The sequence below is a fragment of the Corvus brachyrhynchos genome, unplaced genomic scaffold (assembly GCF_000691975.1).
Source record: "Corvus brachyrhynchos isolate BGI_N302 unplaced genomic scaffold, ASM69197v1 scaffold136, whole genome shotgun sequence".
Classification (NCBI taxonomy): Eukaryota; Metazoa; Chordata; class Aves; order Passeriformes; family Corvidae; genus Corvus; species Corvus brachyrhynchos.
In genome coordinates, this window is record NW_008239080.1 from 6,186,619 (window position 1) to 6,199,621 (window position 13,003).

At 36.5% G+C, this 13,003-nt stretch overlaps 1 protein-coding gene across 2 annotated transcripts in view; it reads left to right on the plus strand.

The window, feature by feature from the left end:
• The first annotated feature begins 1,014 nt into the window (after positions 1-1,014).
• Positions 1,015-13,003, plus strand: part of BMP5 (bone morphogenetic protein 5) — a 55,910-nt gene continuing 43,921 nt past the window's right edge. The window contains exons 1-2 of one of the 2 annotated variants that reach the window (XM_017739330.1): positions 1,015-1,242; positions 1,854-2,221. In XM_017739330.1, coding sequence (XP_017594819.1) covers positions 1,972-2,221 — 250 coding nt within the window. In that variant the 5' untranslated portion in view covers positions 1,015-1,242; positions 1,854-1,971. Of the gene's footprint in view, positions 2,222-13,003 lie in introns of both variants that reach the window. The other variant, XM_008637632.2, reaches the window with a different exon arrangement.

A 13,003-nucleotide genomic window follows, 5' to 3' on the forward strand; every position in this document is an offset into this window, starting at 1 on the left:
CTCCCAAGTTTACTCAAGGACTGCGTGATTTGCTGAGTAGGTGTCATGTAAAGGAATGCCCAGAGGGATGGATTTTATATACCTGGTTTTTCCCCCTAATTTCATCTTGACATAAAACCTTTTTTGTCCCTTTTTCAAAGGAAAGTCTCCTCAAGGTTAAAGACAAAATTTAGCAGCAAGGAAAATGACCACTAATAATCTGAGCAATATGAAATTTAACACAGTAATTTTGTTTTAGTGAGAGGAAAACACCAGTTACTGGCTGTCAAAAAATTCTACACTGAACCTTAACTTCATGGGCAGCAGCTTTAAAATCTATTTAATATTCTTATTTCTTCAGTTAAGCTGTTTCCTTCTTCAGTTAAGAACAGGCTGTGGGACTAAATCTTAGCTTTTCATATTTACTGGGAAAAGTAGTATAGCAATTTATGAGTAAAAATGTACTTTGAATAAATTATCATTGCAAATTACAGTTTATGAAAGTTGTGACTATAACCATAATTACAACATTGGCTGTGCACAATTTGAAATCTTGCTTGCTGGATAAATTTGTTTTCATTCAGATTGCATTCCCAACATTTTTTAAAAAGAGTAAATCAAACCTCACTGATGAAATTTCCTACAGAGTTTATTAAAAAGGTCACCTTTGTTTGCTAAATTTACCTAAAACATAAACTTTTCTTGAATTAGTGAGATGCTATTTTAGTATGTTATGCAAGTTTCCTACTCAGATTTACTAAACCATAGACCCATAAGGAGACTCACAAGAGCTTCCATATTACACCATCTATATATCCTAAAATTGTTAAAATTAAAATTGATTGTGCAAGCTGTTACCAAAAAACAGCCGATAGCCAAAATGAGGTATATTACTGTAGATTGGAGAGACGGGGGAGAGGTTTAAAGCTCTATCTGGCAAGAGAAGGGTTAAGGACTTTTTTGCTATACCCGTTTCAAATTACAATGAGAAGCCTCTTCTTTCCCAGCAGGGTTGTGCTTACATTAGTCTTTAGATCTCTCTTGAAGAGAGCTGTTATATTTGTGCCTGCTACAGTTGGAAATAACAGTTCAGAAGCTGAAAAGGGTTGAATGGATTTACAGAAGGTTATTTTTTGCAAGTAAATTCATGGCAACACATTAATTTGATTAGTAAATGCTTTAGAATTACTTTACACTCAAGCGATTCAAAAGATGTTAAAGTTATCACCAGGCTGCTGGACAAATATGTGTTACACCACCAAGGTACAGATCAAGACAAATCTGTGACTCAGGATTTTATCTTGGGAAGAGCGCAAGGTGTACGAAGAACTCAGAATAACGAGGGAAGATAACTCTGGGAACTACAATGTGTCAGAAGAACATCTCTTGCTAATACAGCTCCCCACCAAAGACCTGGTTATCTAAGGTTTATATAGGAATGCCTAGGTCAGCTGACAAAATACTGGTCTTCTGCTCCATAAATGCAGAAAAAACGATAACAACAGTGGAAAATTGGAAGTCTGAATTTCAGCTTTCTTAGAAATAACTGCAACCTGACACATTCCATAATATTTAAACAGGGTGGGGGGAGAGGAATCACCAAAGATGTTACGATGTTATGTTTAGAGATGACATTGACATGAAAAATAGGTAAATTTTGTTTTTCAACTACTGGGAAAGCAGACCTCATAGGAACTCAGAACAAGTAGGAGCAAAGTTGTCGGTTTTTTTTTTTCCTTGTTCTTTTTCTTTTCAAAGATGAACCTAACTGCGCTCAAAACTTTCGTGGGCTTGCTCTGGAATTGCTGGGTTCTGGTGGGTCACGCACAGGGAGGTTTAGGAGACAATCATGTCCATTCAAGTTTTATTTACAGGAGGCTGCGGAACCATGAGAGAAGGGAGATTCAGAGAGAGATTCTCTCTATCCTGGGTTTACCTCACAGACCCAGACCATTTTCACCAGGAAAGCAGGCTTCTTCTGCACCCCTCTTCATGCTGGACCTGTATAATGCCATGACAAATGAAGAGGATTCTGAGGAGCTGGAGTATTCACTAAAGGGATCAATGGCAGGGGAGAGCAGAGGGATACGAAAAGGATACCCTGCCTCTCCAAATGGATATTCGCGGAGAATACAATTGTCTCGCATGACCCCCCTGACCACACAGAATCCTCCCTTAGCCAGCGTGCACGACACCAACTTTCTGAATGATGCTGACATGGTCATGAGCTTTGTCAATTTAGGTATGTGGAAATATTTTTTGTTTTTGCTCTCTTTGACAAACTGTTAGCCTGATCTTGTAAAGGGCAAACCTCTCGGCCGAACTGTAACCTGTTCTAAAACAGCAGGATTGGGCCCGGGCTGCTGTGCCACTGGTAAAAGAAAAATCATAACGGATGGTAAAGTAGCTACATTGTAGGTGGCCATGGAAAAAGATTTTTCTCACTGTTTATATAAAGTCAGTTTCTATAACTTCCCTCTGCTGGCTTCTGTTTTCTTTCTTTCATTGATGTAATGAAAATTCTAGCCTTAGGCCAGCTAACTCCTTTTTTTTTAAATCTCTAAAAATCAAACACTTATGCCTATTGCTCAGTTATTTCCCTCAGTGTTTTCCTTAAAGCTCACACATGAACAAACATCAGTTGTTAATATTTTAAAGCCTGGAAAGGTATGAAAAGGGAAAAGTGAAACCATTAAAAAAACCCCATTCTTAGGTTATTTAGTGGGGTTTTTTCTGTTGTTAAGAGTCAGAGTTTTACTATCTTTTCAGCTGGATGACTGTATTTGAAATAATCTGTTGCTGTTCCTTTGTTATTTCTATGTAATAACAACAGGCTGTGTTTTATTATACTGTTATGGTGCTCAGAATCTACAATGGTTCTTATTTTATCTGTCATAAGTATGTTAAATGACAAGTGGAGTATTAAACACCAGAAAAATGCAAGCAAAGAATGCTTTTGAAAATTATATCAATTCAGATACAAAACCTGATAAAACTAAATTATATTGGCTTCTGAGTGTAATAAACATGCTTGCCAGTTACATTGTAGGTAAAAAAAAGTGGTTACAGATTTCTTTACTAAAAGGCAACTTAAGTCTCATCTAGAAAGATGCAAATAATTAATGAAATTCATTTAGTATTTTTATAAGTATTTTAAATGCTGCAGGACTCATAAATTTGGCTAAAAAAACCCCTTCTCATTCGACCTTGAATAGCAAGAGATTTAATTGAAAACTGGAAGTTTCACAATAAGCTGGTACAAATTCTGATGAACTCTTGTTTTCCAGGATAATACTTTCTGTAGAAACTTTTTAACAGCAGCATATGTTCCAAAATACCTTCAGTTTATCACACACATTCTGTACTTTTTATGTCTACCAGGTTTTTAGTAAATACTAAATACTCCAAGTACTAAAATTCAAGGAAAGTAACACTCTAGAGTTTATTTGCTGTAATAATAAAATCACTTTTCATTAATTATTTGGCTGATAAGGAGGTGTTCAAGTCTGAGATCCTTTACCTTAAGAGTAACACATGTCCACACCTCTAAATACATTTGCTTGTTGTTTTTGCTCCAGAAATAACAGGTTAGGAAAAAAATGGAATCCATTTTTTGAATATGTTTTCCTTATCATTAAGAAACAGCTATATGTTGCCCATGTATTACTTTTAAATTAACATTGCATGCCTCTATTTACCCAGAGTAACTGGAGTCAGCTGAATTTAAAATGGAAAAGTTATACAGAAAAATAGGAAATGCTCTTATCCTCAGCAGTAGTAAAGGCACAGATCCTGCAAAAATTTTCCTTGTGTGTCCTGAGAAGTACCATCTGTAAATATGTCAGGGACCTTTCCATCAGCATCCCTGAGGACTATTTACATGGGACCTAGCCTTTGATTTCTTTGATTACAATAGGTCTTCTTGCAATGAACAAGTAGAAGTCTTTGAAGTTTCAGTGTCAGATATGTCCTAGGCTGATCCTACTGTGCTTCCCCAGACAAAAACCTTCTCTGGAAGAACTCAAGTTTCCACTGAGTGTCTTACCTTGGGTGGGAAATTTCTAATATTTGTCTTATTTTGTTGGGAAGCACTGTTGCCTTAAGAAAGTAATTCTGAGAAGCTAAAGCCCATCTTATGTTTCGAGACTGTGAAAACTGGGGGTGAGATGCTGTATTTTTCTAGAGGTAAATATTAATAGACACCATTAACTTATAACAAAATACTGTGTAAATATCGGGTTTGATTTGGCATCTGTAAAATTAAAATGTGTCTCAGCTCTAAGTTAATTTAAATCCTAATTCACTTTAAATGCCCTTCCATACAAGTTGGATATTGTGGTATATCACACATTCCACCGTGTAACATGCGTAAAAAATATTGATGACCAATATAGATTAGCTTCAACATTTTTATTAAACAATCCTATGTTTCAGTATAATTAACATAAGAATGAAATAAATCATGGAAACAAGTAACCATTTTATATGATTTATGCAGTATGAGATTGTGACAGATGAGGGCAAGCTCTTTTAATGGAGAATGGGGAAAAATATGCAGTGATAAGTGAATGCTAATGCTGTACCTTAAAATCAATAAATGCTGATGAAGCAGAGTAATAATTTAAATGGATTTAGAATTGAAGCCTCAGACAACTTGCATCAAATAAATCTGCTCTGAAAATAATATTCACCATGTTCATACTTGCACAGCATTAATTACAAAATGCGGAATAATAAAACTCTATTAATCATCATGATATTTTAAATTGAAATTTTGTACATAATTGTACCAATTATAACAATTTAAGACATATATATTGAAACAAGAAATATGTGGCTGAGATGTTGGATAGAAATTATTAAGCATAAGAATGGAAAAGACTGAACATGATTAAAAAGTAAAGAAAAAATAGACAAGACCAAATAATTTTATATTAAAGAATAAAAATTGGAACTTCTATGCTAATTTTGATTAAACCCACAACCTGTCAGAGCTGCAAATGCCTCACTTTCAAAAACAAATTTAGAAAATAGTCATCAAGGGAACTGCAATCATAATTCTGTCAACCAACCAGAGAGAAAAATAAGAATGCATTTATTTCTCCTGAAGTTAAAATTGTAAACACCTGCTCTTTCTACTGGAATTTATATCAGAATTTCCATCTCTTTTTCTCTTGAAAGATACAACAAGACAGAGACTTTGTCTTGTCCTGTGTTTTGTGTAAGACTGTGTGTGTTGGCAACTCTCCATAAATATTGATGAGTGTAACAGAGGAGTTAACTGGGTTTGGTCCAGCAGTCAAAAAATAAATCCTCCACTAAACACACTGGGATTTTCAAAGATCTGATTATATCACCTACAAATTCAGAACTTTGTTTTCCTAACTGGGTGTTTTTTTATCCTATTATTATATTTTATTATATTATTGCAAAGCCCTGACTCCTAAGAGTTCTGGCATCTTCTTTGTGGCTGGTCTCCCAAAATGACATATATAGGATACCCTGTTCCCCAGAGAAAAGGAAAATAATACTTATGCACTCCTACCGCTTTTTGCGCACTCAAAATTTAGTCAGGGAAGGACTTTTTAAAGATAAATGTTAGTGTTCCCACTTCACCTCCTACAGAAAGAGGGGGATTGAATAAAATAGATCTACATGGATGAGGCTTGCAGAAACAGCACTTTTGTAAACTGCATTTAAACATTTCAAATACTGATTTTTCCATTATCATCAAAGTGATCATTAAATCTGCTATACTTAAGTGTTCCTTCTCATGCAATTCAAATGGTCTGTATTTTCATTTTTTTAATAACACCTCTGTTAGTTTTTCTCCTAACAGATTGTTTCATTTGCTAAGCAAGTCTGTTTGCTTTCTTCATGTTTTCCTGCTAATTGATATGAACCTTTCATAAAATGGGAGATATATATCTGGGTTTGTGGTTTTCTGTTATGTTTTCTTTTTTAGCATATAAAGTTAATTTCAAAAACTTGAATGTGAAGATCACAATAAAATTTGTGACCCTGATGTACACGTGCTAAGAAGTATACAATATTACTGAGATTTTTAAAGTAACCAGTATGCCCTAGAAAGACATTTTTTCTTCTTCACACACAGTGTGACTGATTCCACAATCTTAGAATAATTTTAAAACTGCTCGTGCTGTATTCAGTTCTTAAACCAGACACTGAAATCAATGGAAATTTTGTCTGAGGCACGGAAGACTGTTCATATTTCTCCAACTTTTCTATCCCAAGTTTGAACACTGTTTTACAGATTATATTCTTTTTTAAAACCTGAATCATTGAGCAAATACGTAAATTTGAAAGATTTATAGCCCATTGTGTTCACTGGAGAACACTAACATGGCATAGAACAACTTTTTACAGCTACTTTGAGAAACCTATAGTCCATCAATCCACACCAAATACCTGTACAAATATATTTTTGTTACACACAAAAAAGAAAGGATTCCTTACTGCAATCAGACCTTGAGCATACATAGTAGCTCGTTTCTTAAATTAAACTAATTCAGTTTCTACAACCTTCCACTCACAGCTAACATATCATCAGCGAGGGATATGGAGTGCTAAGCTATAAAATGCCAGGAGCTGAGGAAGGGGTTTGAAGGATAGACGCAAAAAGGCCTCAGGATCATTAACTTCTGTCCTAAAGCTTAGGAATGAGCACACTTTCTTTCTTTTCCACAGGATTTCAGATGTAGCTGTCTTAATTTTAACCGTACGTGAATTTCCTTGGCTGTGGTACAGTTTTAGTATATAAATGCAGGCTTCTAATGAAAATATTGACACAGCCTTAGCTGAAGTGATGGAAATAGTGCTATTATCTTGCCTTGAACATAGGGGTGCTATTACAGAGATAAAACTTGTTAAATAACAAATAGACCCCATGTCTTTAATTGAGGATTTGGATCAATACTGAGAAAAAAATGAGAAAACGTTTGTGAAGCTTTTATTTGATGGCAACCCCAAATCAATAAGGCATCATTTTTCACTCTTTTACATTAAATTTAGAGCAAATTGGATCAAGCAGGTCTCACTTAATTTTCATCAGAAATAGACATCAGTTGGCATCTGGAAATCCTAAGATGTTTTTTTCCCCTTTATTAAAGTTTTGTCACCCAGTCAGTGAACACAATGAATTTCTTGTGACCTATTGCAGTCAGGCATTAGAAATAACTATGAATTATGAAATAATTTTCTATGATCCAGTTAAATATTAAGACAACTCTCTGCAAAAGAATTTTATTTGTTTTCAGAACAAAAGGACTTTACTCACAGGATGACATAAAAATTCTCGTCTAATACTTATAAATTCATTAGAATTTTAACCCATTTTTGTGCAACGACAGAGCAGGTTTTTAGAGATTACTTTTAATTTTTAGCAAGAAATATTCCACATATTCTTTTTTTGAATTGCACTACATTTGTTGTTTTATATTGAAATATTTTATATTTCCTTTGAAATCTCTCAAGTTACATGAATCTTAAGAACTACATAGCTCTACCTCAAAATAGGTTTGTGTGATCCATAAATATCATCTAACAAAATAATGTTTTTATAACTGTCAATTAATTTTTTTGCCAAAGTTAACACTTTAAATCCGAGTAAATTATTGTATCTACCCAGCCAAAAAAATGTCAAGCTCTCCATTAACTGGGGTATAAAACTGTCTGACTCTCCTTGCCGACAGGTTTGAAAGAAATTGCAGATAACTGAAGAGAAACTGATTTAGCAGATGGTTAGACGTGCATGGTGAAAAGCTATATATATGTATGGATATATATAAATATATATTATTATTAATATTTTTCCCATTGGGAAGAATGGCTGACCCAGTTCCGCTTCTTCTTTAGAAAGTGTTCCTTTCCAGACTAAACACAGACTTTGGGTGGGGTTTTGGGGATTGTATGTATTGTACAGTGCATATTTTCCCAGGAAAACACAATCTGGCAGTGACTCTGGCTAACCATGAAAGAGAAAGAAGCAGGCTTGTGGAGACATCTCTGTGTGGAAATTATTAGGGGAGGAATCCTGCCATGGATTGGATGGAGAGTCTCTTGGTTCTCTCCCCAAACTCTGGGTTGTTTTCTTAGTTAACTGGACAACTTTGGCATCTCTGTCATCTCCCACACTCATTGGTCCTGTTGTTATTTTCTCTGGATGTTAAATTATGCAAAGAATTTTACCATGGCTACCTGCCTACTTACTGCCTGAGTTATGGTGGTAATTATGACAGGAGCAGTTCCTTTTTCTTTTCTTTTTAGCCATGGCAGTTCCTTTCAGCTTGCTTTCATAGGCCCACAGACTAATAGAATTTGGAAAAAATTGATTGATTGCAGTCTGATCATTCTAGGTGTCGTCTGGTGTTTCCACATAGCTGAGAATGAACAGTTTATGAAGTGCCAATTGCAGCCTCCAGCTAAAGAAAGGCTCCCCAGGGCTTCAGGAGAGCTCTGGCTGCTACCAGACTTTATAATTATTTCCCACACTTTTCCCTATCCTCTCCTCCTTATCCTTTCCCTTGTCTCTAACCCCTGCTGTCTAGGCAGGGTCACTGAACTTTAGTTTTATGTCAGTGGCATTTGCCTGTAGAAAGGATTAAAGGCCGAGAAATGGTGAGACCAGGCGACAGTGCGGGAGGTGGAGAGAGAAGGAATGAGAGCAGGCATGAGAGAAAAACAGCAAAGCACAGGCTGGGCTTCAGAAGGAGGACATCCCTCTTCTCAGTAGGCAACAGCCAATGTACAGGGCTGGATACAGACCTGCTGGGCATGGGAAAGGCTCACAACAGAGAAACAGCCTCTGCAGGAGCTGGTATTGCTGGAATATTTAGTCCTACTCCTCTGTGCCTCACATGGAGTGTGATGTAACAGCACTGAGATCATTTCCCATGCCAATAGAATTCCAAAAATGGAAGTTCATCATGATAGGGAGAAGGTGAATGAAGACGGAGAAAGAGCAAAGAGTGTGATAAAGACAGATAATGTACAAATTAAAGGCAAAATAAATGCCAGTATGGGTTTCCTCTCTGAGTAAGTCTTGAAGGCAAAGGGAGCACTTTTCTTCTGAATCCCTTGTGGCAGAGCAGCTACCTCAGCCTCCTGAGGCACTTGGCTTCCTGGACAAAACTTTTCATCCTTGCAAAACAAAATGCAGCTTCCCCCACCCTTCGGTATGCGTGTGCCGGGAGTACACAGACGGGCTACTAACATTTGCAGCCATAAATAACTTAGAAGCTGCTTTTAAAAACCGCAGGTTAAAGGATGAGGGCTGCCATGACGCACACAGAGGTTGAGATCAGAGGAGCAGCTAAGAGGGGTCGAGAGAAACAATGAATCCCCTTGTTCTGAGTCATATTTATGAGTGCTCCATTGCACCTAAAGTTCATATTTATTGGCTAGGCCATGGGGTTTCCCCATTTGCTCATCTCTTAAAATAACACCCCTGGTTAAAATTTCCTATAAAACACAGAAATGCTACAGCAGGCAGAACTTGTCAACCCTGACAACTACATTATTTAAGTTTGTGGGTGGGGTACACCTAGCAAGAGCTGGTTTGTGTTTTGTACTGAATTATGAATTTGTTTCTATTCAAAACATGACTGTAATATAAACAGAAAAAGAGAGATTTTATAGCTCCGCTCTCCACTCAGAAATTTCCCAGTTATTGAGAGATGCTACAAGAGGTGAATTCAAGTGTGTATTTCCCAGCTCTTTTTGGGTGATTATTCTGGTGCAATAGATCAAGAACCTGGCTTTATCAACCACTGCTGTACAACTTAATGCCACATGTGGTACCTCACCAAAATGTGGTTCTACTTTTTTTCCCACTGTAATTCAAGGCAAACTGAGGCAAAAATTATTAATGAGTAAGAACCCAGAAAACTCACCAGGACAGATAGTGCTGGTTCATGATGTGTCTCTCTAGCTAATAACCAGTGACTTTGCAGAAGCAAAATTCCACATAATTCTTTTTCAAGGAGAATCAGGATGAGGAAGAAATTTGAACAACTGAAATTTCTGTAAGGTTTATCTTTATCTGGCTTAACAATATTACCTATGCAGACTCCATGAGAATCTTAAGTTCTTTTCCAGCTTCAATGATTCTGTAATTATATCCCTTTGTAGGCTGGGTCAACTAAATGAAATTATTGTTGTTTTAATTCACAGGTATTTGATTGTAGTCAAGTTAATGAAGTTAAATTCATATGATCTGGTAAAGCTGTACCCCTATTCCAGAGTAATTATTGTAAATTAAGAGCAATTTGAATAGGCATATCCATTAAAACAATTATTTTTTTAAAATGGAGGAGAAATACCTGTGGGGTATGAGCTATAAGAAACTGCAAAATAATTTCAAAAATTTATTGTATTGGACTTGTTCAATGGTGAATGGCATAATTTTTGGAGGTAGAGGTATTAAATTCTGTTCTGACAAAGAACAAAATTCTGGAAAAAAAAAAAAAAGTGTTCTGTTTTGTTCTCGACCATAGAAAAAGAAGGAGCAGAGACACTGAATGAGCAGGGACTCTGATTTTGGAGCAGGGGGCAGATGGTATCTGATGGCATCTGGTGCCTAGAGCTGTGGGATTCTGGTGGCACAGTTTTCAAAAATACTAGCTGAGAAATTGAAAGAGTGGGAGAACAGTAGTGTGGATGATATTGCTATGGGAGCAAGTCCAAGCCCAGTGTACAACCCCATAACAGCTGTAGTCTTTGGGGTGATTTATGATGGTGGAGATCCAGCAGGAACATAGCTCTGGGAAGGTTGTTCCCAAGGTTAGCTCAGCTGGAATATTTGTCAAAAACTACAAGTCATAACATGTTAGTGATCCCAAAGGTTAATCTGCTGCTCCTGACCAGGTTACCCTGCTGCCTCATACATGCAAAGGAAATGTGTGCAAAGGATTTTGCAGTGAGTCAGTCCCGCCCCCAGCCAAGTCAAAACCTGAAAGTCAGAGAGTGAAATGTCAGAACAACCTAACACGAGAATCCTGAAGAGCCTCAGATAGAGAATGAAAACAGTGTGCCTCTGTTTTCCAGTCCATAAAATGAGGATGGGCAAATACTCCTGTGTTCATTTTCTCTTCTGTGTGATGTCATTCTTTGAAGCTGCAGAGTACTGGTATAGCTTTCTTCTTGTGAAGCTGCTTTTTACTCTGGCTGTGTGCTCCGTAAAATACTTTGCTTCTAAAAGTCTCACACCACCTTGCATTTCATCATGGTGATCTCAAGTGTTATTTTAGAAAGGGCTAAAAAAGGCTTTCCTATAAGGGCAACAAGTTTGCTGTTCTTAGAACAGACAGTTTACAAAATACTGAAAATGAAAAAGAGACACGGGAATTTAAGCACCAAAACAGATTTGTCTTCTGTTGTAATGGAGAGAGGAAATGTGGCTAGCTTAGCTGTTGCTCTTAGAATATAGGTTTGTGTCTCCCTGAATCATGTGTGCATGCATATCAGCCTGTGTGCATGGCTTTGTGTATGTAATATAGAAAGCATGTAAACCTCTTCAGTTTTAGTCATTGGAATTTTTTCCCCCTTAAATCATAATATTCTTTCCCATCAATACTATGTGGCTTTAGCAGCCCTGACCTTTCAAGCTGCCTGTTTGGACCGGTGTTTATCAGATGACCATTTGACCTCCTTGTTAATTGTACTTAATTACATCCTGTTGTAACATTTTGAAATAAGGAGGAGAGTTTATGGATCTGCTCCAAAGACCTGAAGACTAAAATGGCAGCTGAAGTCAGTGGTATGAGGTGCTGAGTAATCTTGTAGTGAGGGTAATGAGAGCTGTGGCTCGTCCAGTTGATGGCAAAATTAGTTCCTTAAACCAGTCCTTTCCCATTTAGGACCATTGGTACTTCTGTGAATAAAATCACACTTTTTTTTTTTTTTGCTCTGTGAAGGGCTTCTCCTCTCTGACTAACAGCTTGGATATTTCTCCAAAGAGATCAAGAAAGGAGGGAGATATCAACAGTACTGCAAGGGCTGAAGTTCACATCTGGTGATATATAAGACACAAGCCTCTATTTCCACAAGTGATATCTTGGGTGGTTTTCCAAAACTTCAGAGTTTCTTACGCTTGCATAGACTTGCCAGTTGCCACGAGTTTTTTGAGACTTGTATAATATTTGCTACGAGATTTTCTGTGCATTGATGATTTATGAGCACATCTAAGGTTTCATTACAGAGCAGCAATTATCCCCTGTAGCTGCAGAAAAACAAAAATGAAAACAAATCAACATTCAGAAAGAGCCGCAGTTCTTGAAAATGGTCACTCTAAAGGTTCAGAAAGCAACTTCAAGCACTTTTTACAATGCTTTTCATGTAGTCAGTGGCTTTTGAAACACTTGGCATTGACCATATCACTTTTCTTCTCACTAGTGATGAGATATATATACATCTATATAGATATATATATATGCTTCTTTTACTGTTATTGTTCCATAGCTTACTTTCCACAAATTTTTAGTAAACTTGATTTCCTAACATGAATGAAGAAAAAAGGGAATAAAAGCTACAAAATTATCATTACCAAGTGAAAGTCTAGTCCCAAAACTTTAAGGAGCACAAGGCAAAAGAATACAACTTCCATTTTGTTTTATTATAACAGCGATATAATAGACTTATTGCAGAATGAAGTGCCATAAAGAATTAATTGTTTTTAGTGGTTAACTGCACATAATTATGGCATTATTGCAATGGTTTATCATCCAGCATGAGTCAAAATATAGATAAAAAAGACAAATTACTTAGGGCAATGCTGTGAGCCCTTAGGCTGATGCAGTACTGCCCATGGTTGTCACCGTGAACTGAACACTACTGTGAACGCTAAAAGTCTGTACTGTACTTCATGTAGCAAAGGTTAAACCTATGGTTCAACTAGACACAATTGTTTTTACATAGTGAAATGGTTTTGATGTATTGATTTAAATCACAAGCTTATATGATTAAAAATAAAACACAGAATTTGCTGGATGTCATAATAAGGTATTCA